The 22,160-nt window shown below is 38.6% G+C and overlaps 1 protein-coding gene across 5 annotated transcripts in view; it reads left to right on the top strand.

Annotated features, from left to right (window-relative positions):
* The first annotated feature begins 4,804 nt into the window (after nucleotides 1–4,804).
* The window catches only part of TMEM63A (transmembrane protein 63A), a 58,150-nt gene continuing 40,794 nt past the window's right edge, over nucleotides 4,805–22,160 (top strand). For 2 of the 5 annotated variants that reach the window (XM_081336428.1, XM_081336432.1), the window contains exons 1-9: nucleotides 4,805–4,924; nucleotides 7,684–7,875; nucleotides 8,406–8,479; nucleotides 9,128–9,182; nucleotides 11,682–11,719; nucleotides 12,148–12,290; nucleotides 14,352–14,403; nucleotides 15,938–16,046; nucleotides 19,167–19,237. In XM_081336428.1, the coding sequence (XP_081192554.1) occupies nucleotides 4,844–4,924; nucleotides 7,684–7,875; nucleotides 8,406–8,479; nucleotides 9,128–9,182; nucleotides 11,682–11,719; nucleotides 12,148–12,290; nucleotides 14,352–14,403; nucleotides 15,938–16,046; nucleotides 19,167–19,237 (815 nt within the window). In that variant the 5' untranslated portion in view covers nucleotides 4,805–4,843. The other 3 variants (XM_081336429.1, XM_081336431.1, XM_081336430.1) reach the window with 3 other exon arrangements.

Below are 22,160 nucleotides of genomic sequence, written 5' to 3' on the forward strand. Positions count from 1 at the left end.
AAATGTAAACAAGTAAGAAAAAGGCAGAACTACTATATTCCTATTTCATCTCAGATACTTTAAACTTTTTGCATTATTCCCTAGTGTGGCACTGTGCCCACACTATACATAGTCCTTGACTTACGACCACAATTGAGCCCAAAATTTATGTTGTAAGTAAGACATTTTTTAAAGTGAGTTTTGCCCCATTTTATGACCTTTCTTGCCACCGTTGTTTAGTGAATCCCTGAATTGTTAATTTCACCTGGGATATTGCAACTATCATAAATATTAACCAATTGCCAAGCATCCAAATTTTGATCATGTGACCAATGGATGTAAGTATGAAAATGATCATAAGTCACTTTTTTCCGTGCCATTATAACTTCAAATGATCACTAAATGAATGGCCGTAAGTCAGCGATTTCCTTCCAGCTCAACAGCCCAATATTTCAAATAAAAAATCTTATGTTTTGCAATCTGAAATAGTGGCACATTTACACTGAAATAAAGATAGTAAAAAGTTTAAGTAAGATTAATTTGACAATATATATTTATTTTTGACAAATTGAGCTAACCTTTGGCAATTACTGCATAAGTTCTGCACAGGCTCTAGAATTTCAGACTAAATAGTCTATAACCCCAGAACTCCTCTCTTTCCCTCTCCCCAATTGCCCTCCTCCATTCTTCTAGCACTTTACCCCAAGATATTCTAATTAGCAAGATAGTTAGGTGTGACTGGATGGCATGACATTATGTAGATATATAGATGACTAAAAATGCTCTGAAAGATTGATGATCAGTGGTTCCCCATTAATCTGGATGGAAATACTGAATGGGTACCATAAGGTTCTGTCCCAGGACCTGTACTGTTGAACATTTCTACTACTATTACTACTACTATTACTACTACTACTACTACTACTACTAATAATAATAATAATAATAATAATAATAATAATAATAATGTGCCACCTATTCAAAGAAGCTGAAGAAACAGTGGACCACCTGGTAAGCTGCTGCAAGAAGATCGCACAGACTGACTACAAGCAGCGGCATGGCAAATCCACCAAACTGTAGAAGAAGAAAAACAAAGTTTGAATGACTATGTAAATCAAAGTACAGAAAAACTGCTGCAGGCTGTAAAAACAAAGAACATTATAAAAATAACAGAAACAAAGGCAGAATATAAGGAAAAATGGCTGGATGACAGATTAAATAGATAGAAAAACAAAGCTTTGCATGGACAGCATTTGAAAAACACTGAAGGAAAATGTGATAACAACTTGACAAGGGCATGGCTTAAGATGGGAACCATCAAGAAAGAGATGGAAGGCTTAATACGGGCTGCTCAAGAACAAGGACTACAAATGCCATGAAAGCGAAGATACAAAAATCCACTGACAATCCAAATTGCCAACTTTGCAATGACAAAGTTGAAACTGTTTCACATCTAATATGTGAGTGCAGCAAAATCATGCAAACTGATTACAAAGCTAGACATGACCGAGTTGCTAAATTACTCCACTGGGCATTGTGAAAAAAATACAACTTGCCTGTGTCCGAAAAGTCATGGGAACGGTGGAAAAAGTTGTTGAGAATGAGAGGGTGAAGATCTTGTGGGACTTTCGAATACAGACAGATCACCATTTGGAACACAACACGCCAGATATCGCAGTTGTAGAGAACCGAAGCGTATAGCTTCTTTCTTTTTCTCGTATCTTTCTTTTTCTCCCTTGCCTTTCGCTTCCCTCCTTTCCTCAGCTATTTGCAAAGCTTCCTCAGAAAGCTATTTTGCTTTCTTGAATTTCTTTTTCTTTGGGATGGTTTTGGTTGCTACCTGTTGTTCAATGTTGCGAACCTCTGTCCATAGTTCTTTAGGCACTCTGTCTATCAGATCTAATTCCTTAAATCTATTTGTCACCTCTACTGTATATTCAACAGGGATATGATTTAATTCATACCTGACTGGCCTAGTGCTTTTCCCTACTTTCTTCAGTTTAAGCCTAAACTTTGCAATGAGAAGCTCATGGTCTGAGCCACAGTCAGCTCCTGGTCTTGTTTTTACTGACTGTATAGAGCTTCTCCATCTTTGGCTGCAGAGCATATAGTCAATCTGATTTCTGTGTTGACCGTCTGGTGATGTCCATGTGTAGAGCCGTCTCTTGGGTTGTTGGAAAAGAGTGTTTGCTATGACCATCGTATTCTCTTGACAAAATTCTATCAGCCTGTGCCCTGCTTCATTTTGTACTCCAAGGCCAAACTTGCCTGTTATTCTGGTTATTTTTTTGCTTCCTACTTTAGCATTCCAATCCCCCATGATGATAAGGACATCATTTTTGGGTGTTAGTTCCATAAGGTGCTGTAGGGCTTCATAGAACCGGTCAATTTCATCCTCTTCAGCACCGGTGGTTGGGGCATAGACCTGGACTACTGTGATATTGAATGGTTTGCCTTGGATTCGAACTGAGATCATTCTGTCATTTTGAGGATTGTATCCCAGTATTGCTTTTCCTACTCTTTTATTGACTATGAAGGCTACTCCATTTCTTCTGAGGGATTCTTGCCCGCAGTAGTATACCTGATGGTCATCTGAATTAAATTCACCCATTCCTGTCCATTTTAGTTCGCTGATACCTAAGATGTCAATGTTTAGTCTTGTCATCTCTTGTTTGACCACGTCCAGCTTTCCTTGATTCATGGATCTTACATTCCAGGTTCCTATGGAGAAAAAATCTTTACAGCATCAGACTTTCCTTTCACCACCAGACACATCCACAGCTGAGCGTCTTTTCGGCTTTGGCCCAGTCGCTTCATTCTTTCTGGCGCTACTAGTACTAGCCCTCTGCTCTTCCCCAGTAGCATATTGGACGCCTTCCGACCTGAGGGGCTCATCTTCCAGCATCGTTTTGCCTTTTGGTACTGTCCGTAGGGTTTTCATGGCAAAGATACTGGAGTGGGTTGCCATTTCCTTCTCCAGTGGATCACGTTTTGTCAGAACTCTCTGATATGACCTTTCCGTCTTGGGTGGCCCTGCACGGCATAGCTCATAGCTTCATTGAATTACGCAAGCCCCTTCGCCATGACAAGGCAGTAATCCATGAAGGGGACTCTTCAATATCTTCATCAATAATTTGGATGAGGGGATAGATGGGGAACTCATCAAATTTGCAGATGACACAAAGGTGGCAGGAATGGCCAACACTCCAGAAGATAGGCTTAAGATACAGAAGGATCTTGACAGACTTGAACATTGGACACTATCTTAACAAAATGAAATTTAATGGTGAAAAAAGTAAGGATATACATTTATACAAGAAAAATCAAATACACAGGTACAGTATACGTGGTACCTCGCTTAATAATAGTAACTGTGAGAGGGATCTCAGAGTCCTAGTGGACAATCACTTAAATATGAACCAACAGTGTGCTGCAGCTGTCAAAAAACCAACACAGTGCTAGGCTGCATTAACAGAGGGATAGAATCAAGATCACGTGAAGTGTTAATACCACTTTACAATGCCTTGGTAAGGCCACACTTGAAATACTGCATCAGTTTTGTTTATCACGATGTAAAAAAGATGTTGAAACTCTAGAAAGAGTGCAGAGAAGAGCAACAAAGATGATTATAGGACTAGAGGCTAACACATATAAGGAACGGCTGCTGGAATTGGGTATGTCTAGTTTAATGAAAAGGAAGTACCAGGGGTGACATGGTAACAGTGTTCTCAGGGGTTGCCACAAAGTAGAGGGAGTCAAGCTATTCTTCAAAACACCTGAGGATAGGACAAGAAGCAATGGATGGAAACTAATCAAGGAGAGAATCAACCTAAAACTAAGAAGAAATTTCCTGACACTTAGAACAATTAACCAGCGGAACAACCTGTCTCCAGAAGTTGGGAATGCTCTGACACTGGAAGTTTTTAAGAAGAGATTGGCAACCATTTGTCTGAAATGCTATAGGGTTTCCTGCCTGAGCAGGGGTTTGGACTAGATGACCTCCAAGATCTTCCAATTCTGTTATTCTATTCTATTCTCATCCAAGAAGCTTCTTTAGCTTATTGGATGAAAAACAAAACTTCTTCAAAAAAAACCAAAGTCCAGTTGCCTCTTGAAAAAGCACCTTTGGGACAACCAAAATAACAAACAAAGGTTGACTGTGAATCTCCATGGACAGCGTTTCTCAACCTTAGTCATTTTAAGCTCTATAGACTTCAACTCCCTCTCGCCTCCGACTGGGGACTTCTGGGGAGTTTAATTTAATTTAATTTAATTTAATAATATTTATATACCGCCCTTCTCCCTGAGGACTCAGGGCGGTTCACAGGGCAAAAGTCAAATACACTGTTGATATCCACAGGTCTTGAAATAGCCAAGGTTGAGAATCACAAGCGAAACAATTTTCAAATCCAACCAAGGATAGTCAAATAGGGAAGCTGGGAATTTAGAGAAAGCCGTGTTCTCCACCCTTGCCCTGGTAAGTTGCCATTTGTCCACTGCCTTTCTCTCCTCGCTACAGATCGTACCCCGCTGATCTGTGCTGTGTATTAAAAGCAGCTGTCTGTTAACCGGGCTTCTCACGCCGCAGCTGAACTCGAGTGTACTACAATTTTGCCATCCCCTTGGACGGCTCTAAATATTTTTAGGATTCAAAGATACCTAACGCCACCTCCTGCGAAGGCTGCATTCACACTGGAAAAGGGTTAACTTTACGGATTACTCTCACAAATACGTCGGGGGCGGGAGGGGAAGAGAATATCCCCACGTGACTAGCAGGTTGCACAATTGTGGAAACCGTCCGACGTGCCTAATCTAAAGTGGGGGGAAGGCAGTTCTATCTACTCGGGCCCTGGAGCGGCGGCGCATGCGCAGATTTCCGAGTCGCCTGCTGTTTTCTTTAAGAGCGAAGCGGCTGCTCTGTTCCCTGCTGGTTTTCCGTAGAGCGGTAGGTAGCGGGGTTGTGGGCTGCTTGTGGCCGAAGCCGGGGGCGAGAAATACTCTCTCTCTCTCGCTCAGGCTCTGGTCGGCCGCGTTGGCCAACCGTGGGAAGCGGGAAAGCCAAGAGTGCCCAGTGATTAGGAGCGCGGAAGGAAAAGCGGAAGCCCAGCATCTTTGAAAGTTCAGAGAGAACGACGGCAGCTGTTATCTCTCCCCCTTCGCTTCCGCATCTCTCCGCCGACCAGCTGCTTCGGGAGAAGGGAACGGACGGAGGGAGCGACTGGCTTGGTCCTGGGTCTTCGAGACCTCCCCGCCTCCTCAAGCAACTCCCGTAGTCTTCCTCCCAACCTGCCACCTGTTGTCGTTATTTTCTTCCTAGGAGATTTGTCGTGTATCACTTTTCTTTGCCCCCCCCCCCTGACTGTCTTCTAGCCCCGGGGCTAAGGGTTAAGAGCGAAAGCTTATTTTTATAGAGTGCTCCCCGATCGGGGACTGCAAAATCCGGATGACCATTAGATGGCAGCAAAAAAGAAAATCCTGCCTCTTCTCTGTCGCCTTAATAGTCTGCCGGATTTTTGCACCCTAGATCTGGTTTTGCTGGCTGCAGCTTCTCCTGCTCCCTGTTCTCCAAATACAATTTTGACAGTTGCTTCAAGTCAGAAAGGAAAATTATTGATGCAGAAGACCATACCTCTTGAACTTCTGTTTAGTGAAAAATGATATTGAGGAAAGAGGAAGTGCAAAGCAAGGTTATTAGGCCTCTAATTCCTACTTTTACATAGTAAGGAAGAATATTCAATATTCAGGTATTTTATGCAGTGATCTTCAGTTTTTTTTAGTCTGTCCAAATGAGCACAGGCATTATGAAAACTTTAGTAAGTTATCTGTTAATACATACATATATATTCTAAGACTGGAAATATTTCAGTCTCAATTATTGGCAAATAAAAATGATGATTCTGCCATCTGCAGGAAACTTTGAAATTGAGAAACAATTTGAAATTTCAGAAAGGAAAAGTATTAAGCTATGTTTTATTCATTGTGGAACTGTAAGGACTAAATTATTTTGCTTTATGTATTCCAACTTCCTGGTGGAGCAGTTAGAATCTTATGTTTCTATGACAGGGAAGAACTGCATTTTCTAATCACGTCACCAATCTATTTGCCTGCAATTTTATTTTTAACAGCCTTGCTCTAGTCTGATCTTATACATTCTTTCAGAATTCACTGCATAAATGTCTTATTTGGATGATATGTTCTGTTGTATTCTTTCTTTGGCATCACAGTATTTGGAAAAATGACTGAACCTGAGGTAAACACTGAATTGTAATTGCAATTGTAAAATTGGCTTAAAGGAATGATATTTTATACCTCTTAGAAATATTTATTAATTTATTTTACTGGGCTTATAGGCCAGTCTAATTACAGTGTACATCTGCAACGATATACATCCCATTGGTCTCAAAACAATATACACAAAGCAAAGTATATCTCTCTCAACAGCAAATAATAAAATCAAAAATGGGAAGGGAGAACATTGCACTACCAGAAGAAATAACAGTCTAGCCCCAAAGCCTCCTAAAATGACCATGCTTTAATGGTCCTTCTGAAACTCAGTAGATAAAGTCACATTTGCCTATCTGCAAGATGCTGTTTTACATGTCAGCAACTGAGAAGGTTCACTTCTAAGATCCCTGGAGATAATATTTTCTAAGTGAAGGGTCATAGAGAGAGCACACTCAGCCAAATCTGAAGGGATTGATAGAAGCTATTGGGAATAAGTCCTCCAGATATTCTGATCCTGAGCCATAAAGGACTTTAAATGTGACAAACAGGACCTTGCATTGTATCAAAGAGCAAATAGGAAATCAGTATAGTTTTTGAAACAGTGTATTATATAAGAAGACCAAAACACCTTTCAAGTCTCTGCATTCTGGACCAGATACAGATTCCGACTCTCTCCAAGGCTAGTCCCACATAGATTATATTGCAGTAATCCAGTCAGATGATGTCAAAAGCATAAATGACTGTGAGTAGACCCCTCTGTTCCAAGATGGGTCATAACTGGCATACAAAATGGACCTGTGTAAAGGCTCCCCTGGTCACAGCTGACCCTGCTTATCAAGCATAATTTTAAGTGAACAACTCTTTTTCTGGAAGTGGTCTTTTATAGCTTTAAAGACAATATTTGTAGATGGCTGGAAATGAGCAGGTTTCTTCCATGCTTGAAGGGCTGTGAAGATTGACCACAAATAGGCAAAAACTATTATGCCAAGATTTTTAGCCCTTCACTTAAATAGATTAGGTAATTGTATTACCTAGGTGTCAGAAAGCACCCTGGATTAAAGGTGCAGGGCTGGTTGTATAGCTAAAGTATAGATTTTCACTTACCTAGTCTGTCTCATCATGAGTGTTATGTATTTTTGAAAATATTAAAAGTAAAGAGATTCTGTACTTGCGCCTTCTTCCAGTCATAATTCTTATTAGCCCTTATGCTGGAGTAGTATTAAAATGTTGCCATGCTAAAAGATGTTTAGATCTGCTAAATGTTTTTTTGAAATACTTAATGAAAACTGGTTGTTTTAGGTTTTGCTTAAAGTTAAATAACTTTTGCTCAAGGAAATCTTGCTTTCCCCCCCACCCCCGAACTGTATAATATAAGATTCACTTTAAAATGAGATAGGTAGCAAATAAATATAATAAATAAAGCAAAAATAAGTGATCTGTAAAAGTGTATTTTTCCTGCTATACAATTTCTTTTTCTAGGACAACATGATTCCATTCCCAACTTCCGATGCTGGTTATTCACCTCTGGTTCGTCTGTTAAGTAGAAGAAATGATACTCAATCTCCAAATGAGACCTACTGTTACAGTTCTGCGCGAGGAACTACTGTACTTCAAGGAGTAACCTTTGGTGGGGTTCCTACTGTCCTGCTGCTTGATGTAATCTGCTTTTTGGTAGGCTTGATTTATTTTTTGTACCTGGCTGATATTTTTTTCTTCCACATTGTTGGCTCATGGCAATTTGAAGAGTGAATAAGTAGTTTCTCATTTTGCTGAAATATATGTAGCTTTGAAAAGAAGGGCTGCAATATTCCCCTTTTCCTGCTCCACTAGTGAACTGTGCTGGAAAATAGGACTTGCCCTGTTGATAGCAATTCTACTTCATTCTCTTGAATCTGAAAATTTCCATTGTACTCTTTGCCAAGCTAAAGGTAGCATCTGTTTGAGTTTTTTTTCCTAATGAAATTTAATACTATTCATTTTATTTTAATAATATAATAATATCTCAGCAATTATAATATTGCGTAAAAAGAGCATTCTTTTACCCTTTAATGCATCTTCATTACCAAATATTAGATTACTTTGTGTTCATGTTCTACTTGATTTTGAAGCTTTTATATCGTCTAAACTAAAAGCAACACAAGTGGAGTAAACGTAATAATTCAACATGAATATTGAACCTTTAATTGATCCCCTTTTTCTAGATGTTGATGTTGATATTTGCCTTTATTAGAAGAAGATTTTGGGATTATGGTCGCATTGCATTAGTATCAGAAAGGTAAAAGTTGGTGTTCTATCTATATCCTTGTGGGTTCTGTAGAACTTGATAATACCATGCTTTTTGATTATGTAGAAATTGATCAGGTACCATAACATTTTTTGAAATATTGAGAATATATCAGTGCTCACTATAACAAATTTATCCCTGCTGAAGTTGTTACTAACGAATCAAACTTGAGAGGGAGGGGCGGTCAATATGCCCATAATTGGAATTTATTTAAAAAATAAATAGGCATCTATATCATTGCATGAATCATGAACAGTGACTGCTACTTAAAAAGATTTAATCTCTGCTGTAGAGTATATTTGGCAGGGTAAAGGGCTGAACTGGAAGGGACAGTCTGGTACCTAGACCCTTTAAGATTAAAGATTAAGAGGAATTTGAGAAGTGATTATAGAGATAAACAATTTTAAAATCTTACTCTGGTCCTTTCAGTTACTATAGTGTTAGTATAGTAGTTAGTATAGTATTGCTTACTTTTGTCCTTTTCTGAGCCTTAGCATCTTTTATTATAAAAATATTTTTACTTCAGGTATTTTTATAATTGAATGCCTTTTTAAATAAATATTTGAAGTTTTCAACAAATATTATATTAGTATAAAATTCTAACATTGAAGTCTGTTGTTTTGTTTCTACTGAATCTAGGTATTATGAAGTAACTGAGTCCACTACTGTTCTTGAAGAATTTGATTCTGAAGAGGTCAGTTGCCTGTTGGATTAAGCATATGACATTTTGCTATTCATAAAATATTGCCACTTAGTATTTTTAGAAATATTTTAAAATGTGTTATTTTTATAGCTCCTATCTTATTCTAATACTTTACAGACTAGTTTGTGGAAATATGGAGATTTTCCTTAAACTTTAATACTTTATAGATAAAGAATTAGTGTTGTAAAGAAATTTCACTGTGCAGTTATGTAATACTTTTAAATTAGGTAAATGTAGAACTTTTAGAACTTCATTTTAGGAATGGCATCCTCAGACTGTTCTGTTCATTCTTATTGTATATCTTTGAGTATCTGTTTATCTCCAGGACATCTGTATGCCCATTCGCAGAGTAACCTATTACTTTTCTGAAAGCAAATCTGGAAGCAATATTCAGTGTTCTACAATGGTCTGCCCCCAAAACAATTCTGTCTTAAGTAGACTACTGTGTGTGCAGTAGCACAAATTGCTTCCAGCCTCTGTAGATTTCACTTCTGAAAAATTGCTAATATTTCTTTCCCTGAAATGGTCAGATCATTGGTATCAAAAGGAGATTTAATGTGGTTCAGGAAAGGAATTGCATGTTGTGGAAGTGGAGATCCACTTATTTTAAATCACAAAATGGTTGAAATATTAAATAAAATTAATACCATTTTATGATTTTCCTCTAAAATAATATAACGGATGTAAGTATATCTATCCAATAATGATTATGGCTGTTTCACATCATAATGGTTGCATTTGTAATTAATTTATTCCCCAAGATCCTGTTGACTCTGAAGATTATGCATGATTAAAATGTGGAATAAAAGGCAATCTCTTTGCAGAGAAATGGGAGACACCATTATAGACTACATCTATCCAATTATTTTATTAAATTTACTGTGTAATTATTGGGGCAATCCTATCTCTTCGGTGTTTTCCATTTCACTGAAGATTGTAAGTTCATGAAATGTGATGATCCATGAAACTTACATTTGTCAACTTCTTTTAAATATTGGATAGGTAAGAATGATCCAAGAATATCCCTTTGCTTATTACTAAATGGTCACAAAAGACATAATAACATTACAGGGAGCCTTGGTGACACCAATTCATAAAGTTTGTTTTTTAAAATATCCTCATACTGGTTTTGGTCAGTTGCTTGAGAAGTGCAGAATTTAAATTGCCTAGAGCCGAGGTGTCAAACTTGCAACGTCATGTGACGTCGCGTGACGTATTGGAGCTTTTCCCCCATTGCTGGCAATGGGGTGGGCGCGGTTTTGTTGTGATGTGTCCGGCCCGTGGGCCGGCAGTTTGACACCCGTGGCCTAGAGCATACTACAATTGTAGCTGGAAAGAGGAAGTGAGTCACATTTTGCAACAGGATTACTGCTAATAATTATTTTTATTTTATTTGTAAAATTTATTGGCCACCCATCTTACCATGGAGTAACTCTGGGCAGCTTACGATATTAAAAAGTTAAAACTGAGCCCTAACTCAAAAATGGGGAGGGAGGTAGTAGCATGAGAAGGGGTGAAGTGGGATCTGTTATTAATATATCAAGCACCTCCAATGTAAAACCCTTCCATTGGAGCCTCAAGTCAACTGGCAGAGCCAGGTCTTTAAGCTTTTGCAGAAGGTCAGGAGGGTTGTAGCTGATCTCACTTTGGGGGAGGGGGGAATGTTCCAAAGGGCAGAAGCACAGAAGGCTCTTCTTCTGGACCCCTCCAGAATACCCTGGCTGATGAAGCATGCTGGATGCCTCCTCTGCTGGCATGGAAGGGGAAGGCAGGGCAATCCCAGTGGGGCTAGGGCGATTACTCAAGTAGCCTGGACCTATGCCATGAAGGGCTTTAAAGGTGATTACGAACACCTTGAATTACATCAGGAAGCAAACCTGTAGCTAATGTAGTTCTTGGAGCAGTGGTGTTACATCGGCTCCAAGAACTGCCTGAGCTGTTGCACTCTGTACCAGCTGTGGCTTTTGAATGCTCTTCAAGGGAAGCCCCAAGTAGAGTGCTTCCAATACTCCATCTGTGAGATAACTAGGGCTTCAATGACTGAGCACATGACTTGGTGCACAACTTGAAGTTGTGCAAAGGCTATCCTAGCAGTGATTGCTACCTGCTCTTTGAGCAGGTGTTGCAAGTCCAGGAGAATCCAGAAGTTTCAGACTGGATCCATCTGGGATAGTGCCACCCCATTCAGAACTGGAGATGACAAAGTCCCAGATGATGGAGCTCCCTATGCTCAGAGCCATTTGATCTTATCAGGGTTCAGCTGAAGCCTGTTGTTCTCCCATCCAGGCCTGCACAGCTTCCAGGCACTATGAGAGGACAGCAACAGCATCTTTTGGGTCACCAGGGCTAGAATATAGAGTTGGGTATTGTCAGCATATACTGTAGATACCTCAAGCCATGGTGATGGATGACCTCACCTAGCGGCTTCATATTAGATCTAACAGACTGGTTTATTTTCAGAATAACAGTTCTGTAAATATTTATTTCTAGGGGATTTGTTCTTGGATGATCTCTGCTTTTCGCATGCAGTAAGTATGCACTAAAGTTGTGGTCTGAATATTTTGCTTAATATTGTTGTTATTTTCTCAATTTCATTGTGCCATTTGCCAACTTTTTTATGCATTAGTGTTATACATTTAGTAAATAAGAACTGTAATTATTAAGGAAACCATATTGCTCTTCATAGTTTTGATGTTAATTTTAAAATACCATATTTTAGACTCCATTTTTCCCCTTAAAAATATGAATCTGCTATGATTCTTCTCAGATTAGAACATTATACTAATTTTTCAAGGAATGAATAATTAATGATCCAATGATCCAGTATTATACATGCACTAAATTACTTGATTAGGATAAAACCTATGTGCAACTTTGTATTTTGTAGCAAGAAGTTCTGTTTTATGGTTGAGTAATTAATGCTGATGACTGACTTGTCCTTTAATTTGTGGTGCAGTGATGACGAGATTTATGAACAGTGTGGGCATGATGCTATTACTTATCTCTCCTTTCAACGGCATCTCATCTGTCTCTTGATTGTGGTCACCTTGTTGTCTTTGTGTATTATACTACCTGCAAACCTATCAGGTGACTTGCTTGGTAAGCAGCTTTTTAAATTATTTGGATTCCACAGAGCAATCTGACTTAACTGTAAATGTGGTATATCAGTGACTTGGAGTGTTCTCTATTACTTAGAGTGCCCTGAAGATTAAGTGCTATGATTCATATGAGACTATTGAAATATCTAATGAGAATTATATCTTTAGTAATCAAAATGTCCTATTCTGTAATTTCATTTGCTAGATTTTGATCTCTTGAAATGACTTCAGCATCTAATATGTACTTAACAATACATTCTGTATTGAATGATACATTTGTTTTGGTGGTGACATCTTTTCTTCCAAGCTGTGGCAAGTAGACCAATGGACATGTACACTGACATTCAATAACTGCAATGTTCTCCTGTATTTCAAAAGTTAGATTTTGATATTACATTAAGTTTTTCATTGCTTGGGATGTTTAGTTCACCATCATTTGAAAGAACAAAACTTAGTCTCTAGGCTAACTATTGATAATTGAAAATAAGTGAATTCTGTCAGTTTGTTCATTCCAAATACAGTAGTTGTGGCAATTTTTTTTATTTTAGGACAATACTAAAATGGAAAAACTTTGAATTTAGAACAGTCCATATTTAGCTTTTTCAGTATATACACAGGTCTGGAATTAAGGTATTTTATTTTCCTGGAAAAATATTATACTTGTTATAGTTCAGGAAAGGAACTGAAACTGCCAAAGTTAAAATATATGTTTCTCTTTTTCTGCAATGCATAACGATTGTGAAGGTTGTAAGTAAGAAATCAGTAAGTATACAAGATAGTTTGGTTAACAATATAATGTTCTAGATTGGTTTTTGTGAAATTGTTTTTTCAGTGTTCCTGCATACAGTTGCTGAGGTAGCATCATAGGAATTGAGATATTTACAGAATGTTATATGGTAATATGGGACGCGGTGGCTCAGTGGGTTAGGACGCTGAGCTTGTCGATCAGAAGGTCGGCAGTTTGGCGGGTCGAATCCCGAGTGCCGCGTAACAGAGTGAGCGCCTGTTACTCGTCCCAGCTTCTGCCAACCTAGCAGTTCGAAAGCACGTAAAAATGCAAGTAGAAAAATAGGGACCACTACGGTGGGAAGGTAACAGCGTTCCGTGCGCCTTTGGCGTCTAGTCATGCCGGCCACATGACCACGGAGACGTCCTCGGATAAGCGCTGGCTCTTCGGCTTTGAAACGGAGATGAGCACCGGCCCCTAGAGTTGGAAATGACTAGCACGCATGTGCGGGGGAACCTTTACCTTTACCTTTATATGGTAATATATCTAGGTGTAATTCCTAATGGACAGAGAAAAAAATTGGTTTTTGTCCACAGTTTCTGCTCCTTCAAGGAGAGCTATAAAATTATAGAGACCTTGTGTTCTATCTATTCCTGATATTTTGGGGAACAAAGTGGCAGAGTAAAGTGAATTTTTTTTCTCCCTAATCACATTGTTTCCAAGTTTCAAAGAGTATTATGTGGTTGTTGCAAAATTATTCAGTTTCCAAATAATTTCATCATTGTTCACTTGTCATAAAATTTGCCAAAGAAAGAAACACAACACTGGGAAGGAGAACCGCGTTTATTGTAGTGATCATTAGGTGCCTGCTTTACAAGAAAGATGAACCCTGAACAAAGGAAAAGCAAAGGTTTTTATTGAAGTTGGGTGTCACAAAGCAGGAAATCTGGCCAGTTTGGAGAAGCTGGCTTAGTCTCTGTAATTGGAGTGAGTTCTCTTGGTAGGCAAAGTAGACTTTTCAGATGGACAGCAGAGATGAGGAAATTCATTGTAAGGAAATGGAATGTTGAGGTCATCAGCTGATAAGAAGATGGAAGTTTGGGGTTTCTCTAGGTTGCAATTTTTTGTTGTTGGGCCATGCTGTGAGTTGATGGGGAGGCTTCTACTCTTTGGTCTAGATGGGACTGCAAGGGAGCTTTGTCTGGGACAGAGAGGGTCAATTTGAGTCTGATGGGATTAGGCAAAAAGACAGACTGGGTTTGACATTGGACATATCCAAAAGAGGGATAAATAAATGAATAAAACATACTTAAAATATTATTTTTTGCCTCTTAGATAAAGATCCGTATAGCTTTGGAAGAACTACTATAGCAAATCTACGAATAGGGTAAGTAATCACAAGATGTTTGCATCCTTTATATACAAAATACTTTCCTTGAACGTTCTTTACTTTTCAGTTTGGACCATATTTTTAAATCATGTAGTAGAAGAGAATGAGATGTGCTAGACACACACACTGAAGACAAAAATCTAGTAACTACACAGTTATCAGTGAGTTATCTTGTGAGTCCTAGACTGTAACTGAAGTGTTATGAAACTTGAGAAATGTAATTCCCAAAGCCTAAGAGTAAAATGGAGACATATTTCCATCCCTTCCCAATAGTTGTTTTTATAGGCAGTTTTGTCTGTATATGAAGAGTGTAGCTTAAGTGGACTACCAGTGCAGGGATAATATTTGAATCTGAGCTTAGCATTTCTGGAGTAAATTAGGAATCAAATATATATAGGCAGTCCTTGATTTATGATCATTCTTTCAATTACTGTTCAAAATTACAAACATGCTGAAAGAAAATGGGCTTATGACTCACGTCCAAAATTATAGCCATTACAGCACCCCCACAGTCACATGATCAAAATTTGGGTGCTTTCCACCTGGCCCACCAACTGAACACAAAGCTGTTGTGGCCTAGGAAGCCTTAGTCCCTACCAGACCCACCAGCGTGGCCTAAGGCTGTCTTCTCCAAAAGCCTTGACTTCACTCTAGCTCTTCCACCAATGAGTGCAGATGTGCAGGGCAGAAAAAAAGCATCAGTGCCAGCATCAAGTTCCCTTCGTCCTGTGCGCTCCCACAGGGGGGCCTTCTCAGGGTGCCGCCGGTAAAAGATTGCCGGCGGATAACACCCAGGGGGAGGGCCTTCTCTGTGGGTGCGCCTGCCCTCTGGAACCAGCTGCCCGCGGAGCTTAGGACTGCCCCCGACCTTCGTTCATTTCGCTGGGACCTGAAGACCTGGCTCTTTGAGCTTTCTGGCCCAGGCTGAGAATTTTAATCGGGGTTTTTATATTTTTTCAGGGATTTGATTTAATCTTTTTAAATTGTTTTTAACTTTTGTATCGCTTTTTGTTTTAAATACCCTGTAAACTGCCCTGAGTCCTTTGGGAAAGGGCGGTATATAAATCCAATAAAATAAATAAATAAATAAATAAATAAATGTGGGGGAAACATAGATGGCTGGGAGAAGGAGTTACATTGCTCCTGCAGTCATAACTGGTGGCGGACTGAATGGGCAGCTGAGGCTTCCCAAGTTGTAGCAGCTTTGCACTGTGCTGATGGGCCAGGTGGCTGGCTGAGTAATAGTGACTCAGGCAGTGACCCTGGAGTCATAAGTGCAAGTGGGCTGATCCATGTGCTTGAATTTTGATCATGTGATCACGAGGGCGGTGCAACAGCCATAACTTAGGCACAGGTTGTGAGTCTATTTTTTCAACACTGTCATAATTTCAGTCAAGGACGACCTGTAGGGGCACTTGCTGAATGTGACTCAGAGGTGAACAAGCAAGTGAGGCCATGATAAATGTAATTAATGCAAATATTTTGCTCCAATTATTTCATTTCTAATTTTCTGAAACATTCTACTTCACAGGAATAATCTTCTCTGGCTACATACAATTTTTGCTGTGATTTACTTGATTTTGACAGCTATCTTTATGAAACATCTTGTGGGTTCCATTAAATACAAAAAAGAAAGCATAGTAAGTTTCTATAATTTAGAAAAATGCTTAATACTCAAAGAGTTAAGTTAAAACCAGGAAGAGAATGGACTGTGAAAATTGCTTCTTGGCAGGTTGTATTTATGCACTGGTTTCTTCATTGAGAGGGTGATGGGAGGAGGGGTCTCCAATAAGGGGCAAACTTAATTGCCTATTCCATGATTCAGCTTTGTAGAGTCTCAGTGGTGTAATAAAAGGTATATTCAAATTGAGAATAATGTTTCTTGCTCTCACTTCGATTTTTCCCTGTTAACAAGTCACCTAGATTTTCTCTGAGACAACTGTTTCATAAAATTATTGCTTTTAAAACAAAATGTAATTGAAGTTTTTTAAAACTTTGTGTGGAGGACAGAGAGGTCACAATCCCTATCACCATCCCTCTTTAGTTAATCTGTGCTTCTGATGGGGGACTAATTTTAAAATTATGACATAAACTTGTTGCCAATTAAACAAATAAAAATATCTATAATAAAAGTGAGTTTAGACTGAGGACAGTTTGTTGGATTTTCTTTGCACATATGTTAGTATCGAGTTTTAGAACATTTATGTTATTGTATTAAATTATGTAAAGAAAAGTAAAAACAATAGGTTCAAGCTGATTATAAAATCTGAATGTTGAAAGATTCCAAATTATTTGCTGTGATTACAAATCTGTACACAACTAACAATAGATTACATTTTAAATAATAGTAACTTCTGACAATAGGACAAATTTACCTGAATTTGAGATATTAGATGTAAGTGTGCTATGTTTTAAATGTTTTTTAAAGGAAAAATGCTGTTCTATTTTTTAGCAGAAGATAATAAAATTTCCACCCCAAATTGATACTTCCAAGGGAATGAAGCATGCTGAATGAGTTGAATGAGTTTAGAGTTTTTTGTGCAAAACCATCCTTTCTCATTTGGGTGCTGCCAAAAGTGCAAACCTCCCTATGTTTTTAGTGTGCAGTTACTACAAGAATAGTGCACAAATAACATATTGCTTAGAGAGGATATTTACCTAGAAGTCTACAAAATTTTACAAGAACAGATGCAGAGATAAGGATATGAAATAAAAAACATCATTTTCAGTTGTTCTCAGTTGGCACTGAAGTCAATAACAGTATGCAGGAGTAGGGGGCTACATATGGAGCCAGTAGTAACGGGACATGAAAATCCAGAACAAAATCAACAAAAAGCATAATCAGTGGTTTTTTTTAGTATGATCTAGTAATGGGGTTCATAGCCACCTATGGTTTGGTTAGTCCCAGTCAAATTTATGGATATCTGGATTCTACCAAAATATTCTGAGCTGCTGCTTTTTCTGGAGAAAGAACTAACAAAAGGCAATTACAGGGCACAATCCAGTGAAGGAGTATTTTGACTTCTCTTCCCTAAAGCACCATGATGAGAAAATCCTACTAAAACTATTTACTGTGATTAGAATGTGGACTTTTTAGACACAAAATTAAATTGCTACTGCTTTTCCCCCTCTATAGAGCCAGTTTACTCTAGTCATTAAGGCACTAAGCTAGAAATTGGGAGACTCTGGATTCTAGTCCCATTTTAGGCATGAACGCTGACTGGTTGACTTTGAGCCAGTCACTCTCTTTCAGCCCAACTCACCTTGCAAGGTTATTGTGGGAATAACAGAGAGAGGGAAGGATTATTAGGTATGTTCGCCACCTTGAGTTTTTTATCATTATCATCATCTAGCTTCTGGGTGTCACATGGGGTATATTGATAATAGAATAACATCATTATGCATGAAGGGAAATATTTGTAATATTTTTTTGTTTAACACAAAGTTTAAAGCTCAGAAATAGCTACATAAAGGCTTAATCACTTGCTTTCAAGCTTTAAATTGTCAAAAAGAAAGTGAAATAAATTGGGTTTTTGTTTTGATTTTTGCTACTGAATGTCAATATTATTTCTGTGTTCTCTAGGACAGGGCTTTTCAACCTTTTCACCCATTGTACCACTTTTAGGATATGGCAACATCCGAGTACCACCACTCGCCTAGCAAGGTGTCAAAAACTTGAGCAAAAAAAAGGAAAAAACTGATGAAGTACAAGTAGTCCTTGACTTACAACAGTTCACTTAGTGACAGTTTGAAGTTACAGTGGCACTGAAAAAAGTGCCCCCCAAGCCACAGCCAAGCAAGACACCTGCCTGCCCACCCGGCGGCGCTCTTCTTCCTGATTGGCAGCGGGGGTGGGGGTGGGTGTTTGGTTTTTATTCCCCCCATTTGCTGGGTAGTTGCAGCAGGTTTTGGTCACTTCACATGACCCTGGGTCACTGTGGCCATCATAAATATAAATCAGTTGCCAAGCATCTGAATGTAAATCACAAGACCCTGGAGATGCTGCAACATTCCATCTGATCGGTGCTTCTTCTGGACTCAGAAGTGCCAGGATCAGCATCAAGCTCCAGCTGGAGCCTGGCGCTGATCCTGGTGCTTGCACTGAGCCCTGACAGCCCCGAAGAAGCCCTGATCCTGGCACTTTCGCTGAACCCTGACAGCCCTGCAGCTCCAGCCATCTCTTGCTCAGGCTTGTGCAGTGCTGCCACTGGTGCAGCTCATTCCCCTCCCCCGCTACCACTTTTCTAAGATGGTCGTGTACCACCTGCCAGGTGCCAATGTACCACAGGTGGTACCTGTACCACTGGTTGAAAAGCCCTGCTCTAGGAACTGTAAAATGGGGGTTCAGAGCTGTGGGCGGCTGAAGTACTTCTGAAAAAAATACATAATTTTTCTGTGTTCATAGTAGCTTATTATCTGTGTCCCTCCAAATAACTTGTGGTAGGGTCAGATTCAGATTTGGTCTGCTTAGAAGGAATACTACTTTGCCATACTTACCTCTTGGAGCCACATTAGTCTACATAGGTATAACATGCAATGAAATCTGATAAATATCCAAAGTAACAATTTAAAAACTGAAGCTAAATTTAATGAAATGTATAAATGTGTGTAGGTTAAAGAGACAACTGAATTGAAGTCAGTCATACAATCATACAAAGAAAGGGTTAGGAGGGACCTTGGAGATGATCTAGCACTTCAGTTTTCCTTTCAGTCTTTCTCTGTGATCAGTTCACTGAGAAACTGTTATTTTTTATGTGTAGGTAAAGCGCACATTGTTCATAACCGGCCTTCCCAAAGATGCCAGTGCAACAGCCATTGAAAATCACTTCAAGTAAGTTTTGTAAAAGAAAAACCTAAATTTCTTTTTTTTATAAAAAAAGATTTGCAAATGTATGTTTTCTTAGTTGTAATAGTTCAGAGAGGCATATTGAGAAATGAATATTTTAATTCTTCTATTTTCCTTGAGGATATGGACAATAGGCAGGTGCAATCTATGGGAAGGACCAGCTTCTGTATCCCAGACTGGACCTCTGTGACATTGGCTCAGAAAATCAGAGCATAGCTCTGTGCAGCTGTATGCTTATTTTAAAAGTAATGCCTGATTTTAGACAGAAACAGAGTTGTACACATGGAAATAGGGAGGTAATTATCTTTTTAAAAACACTCCTCCTGAGATTGCCTACCTTACTAAAAACTTTTAGTAGATTATACCACCGTATTCTGATCAGAAACCCTAAAATTCTCACAACTTATTTCCTATTTTTCATATAGACAGAGGGTCCAGGGTGAAGAAGATTAATCTGACTGAATGGAAAGTATTTGATTTGCTGATATGCTAATTCTCAAAGGCATTTGGGGAGATGTTCACTATGCCAGCAATTAATACTCTGGTTATAGTTTTCATATCACCATGTCCTCCAATATCAACAAAGCATAAAATTCTACATTACTTGCCAAGAACAAGCCCATTCAACTCTTGGCAGTAAAATAATATCTGATTGATCATATCATGTCCTGATTCCACCCCCTGTTGGAGCGCATCTAGGAAGCATGCCCAATATAATCTTTGTTAGGAAGATCTTCCACGGGACACCTAGATGCAAAGAACGCTTTGATATTGTACATTGAAAATTTTGGAACAAATTTTACTAAATATGAATTTCTTCCATTATTATCAATGGGATCAACATTTGGTATTCCTTGTTGTTACAAATAGAATTAATAATTAAAATGTCCTCTGGAATTCATTATAAGTATTTTTTTCTCTTATCTAATTTGGAATGAAAATCAAGTTGCCCAACTACACTGATGTTAGTTTAGTTATATCTATGATTGGAATTAAGAATAAAATGCTTATGATATGAAGGGAGGCAAGAAAGGTAAATTATGGAAGCAAGCTTTTCCTCTTTTGTAAGTTTCATGAAGGTATGAAAGGGGCAGAGTTCATGTCTGATGTTGCTTTCATCATTTTGATCAAAATTTTCAGTTTTGCAGGTGATTCTGACCTGTAGTCTTTTCTGGAAGTTTTATGCTTTTCTCTAGATGTCTATTGGTTGAGGTCTTAGGCCAATTTCTTTCTCTTGTTTATGATCAAATCTTCCCTTTAAGATTTAAACTTTGAGGGGATGTGTTAAATAAATCCAGTCTGTTTCAGAGAAAGAAAGATCCAGCTTGACTGAGCCTATGTGTTGGTGGGAGAGAGAGAGAGACTAACCTAAGAGCTTTAGAATGTTTTCCAAAGAAAACAAGAATTTATTAAAAAGGCCCTTTTTACCTCAAAATTATTTTTTTAAAGAAATTAGCTTAAAGAGCTGAGTATTTGTATTTGCTTCAAAATTGGTTAACATTATACATGTTCTATCTGATATCTCAGTATCTACTATATTGAGGCAGCCATGGATAATCAAGTCATTTAAAGAAAAACTATATCCACATTTTTGGAACTGGACAAGATTAATCGTTCTTCAGGTACCTCAGATGCAGTCTGAGAAAAGCAATTTTGTAACACAAGGAAAGGTGTGAGATGCTATATCTTGACATAAATCTATGTCAGGCAATTTGTTTAGTTGAAAAATAAGAAGAGTTAATAATATAAGCAGAGAAAATGTTTCCAGTGCTTGAGTAACATCAGTGGACAACATACATAACATTTGAGAAGTTGGTTCTATGCTAGTAGTAATTGCTCTCGTTCTGGGCTGGCAACAATATTGTTTAAAATTGTTTTATAATTTTCATGTGGCCAGGCTTTTCAGGTATAATAATTATTGATGTATGGTTGCTGTAAGGAAGGATATAATTCTCAATGTTACAACTATACAATAATAATAGTGGTGAACCAAGCCTTCCTTTTTCAATTTTGTAAATGAATTTGATAAAATTTGAAATAATTCCACAACTTTTCCTTAACCTACGGCCCTCCACATTTGTGAATTGCTATTCCCATAATTCACAATGGGCACTGGTTTTGACTGAACTGATTGGAAATTTTGGGAAATGTAGTACAAAGAGATGGAAGAAACTGGGTTGGAAATGCTGCCCTAGGAAATCAGTCCTCAAATCTCATCCTTAGTAATATAATCCACAATAGAATTAAAACTACTGCAATTTGTGAGGTGCACTGTCCTCCCATTTAGTATTTCTGCCATCAGGTTACTTTTCACACAGCTGGCAGAGATAGCAGATAACAGTAAATCTATTCTGGACTTCCGGTTTGCCGTGCGGCTGCCATGGACATGTGGAAGACAACTCTCGTCTCCCTCGCCCAGTTTCATATCGCTGGGTAACCCTGAAAAGGGTCAAAAGTCACCCCATAGAGGCGACCAGCAAGGAGGGGCCATCACGGGAGAGTGGCAACTCTCCCACTAGAGCCAGCAAATCTCTCCAAACCGGTGGACGAAAGGCCGACCATAGAGATATGGTCCGCTACAAGGCTGCAGACAGCCGAAGTCGCATCTACCATCTGGCATCTTTAAAGCAGTGTGGAAGAGACTGGGTGAGATCTACTCCTCGTGTATCCTAATTACTTATTTACCTGCATAAGCTGCTAAAGTATTTTCCCCCCTTTGGTGAGGGAAGGGAGATTTTAGCCGTCCCTCCAGAAATAGCAGTAATCAACTACCCAGGGGAGTTTAAAACGTTGAAAAAATAACAGGATCCTAATTGGAACTCTATTTCCTAAAATTGGTGGATTATAAGATTTTTAATTTTCTTTATTTTTCTCTGATTTTTATTCCCTATTTTTACTGAAGATCTGG

This window comes from Vipera berus (genome assembly GCF_964194415.1).
Source record: "Vipera berus genome assembly, chromosome: 1".
In the NCBI taxonomy this organism is placed as follows: domain Eukaryota; kingdom Metazoa; phylum Chordata; class Lepidosauria; order Squamata; family Viperidae; genus Vipera; species Vipera berus.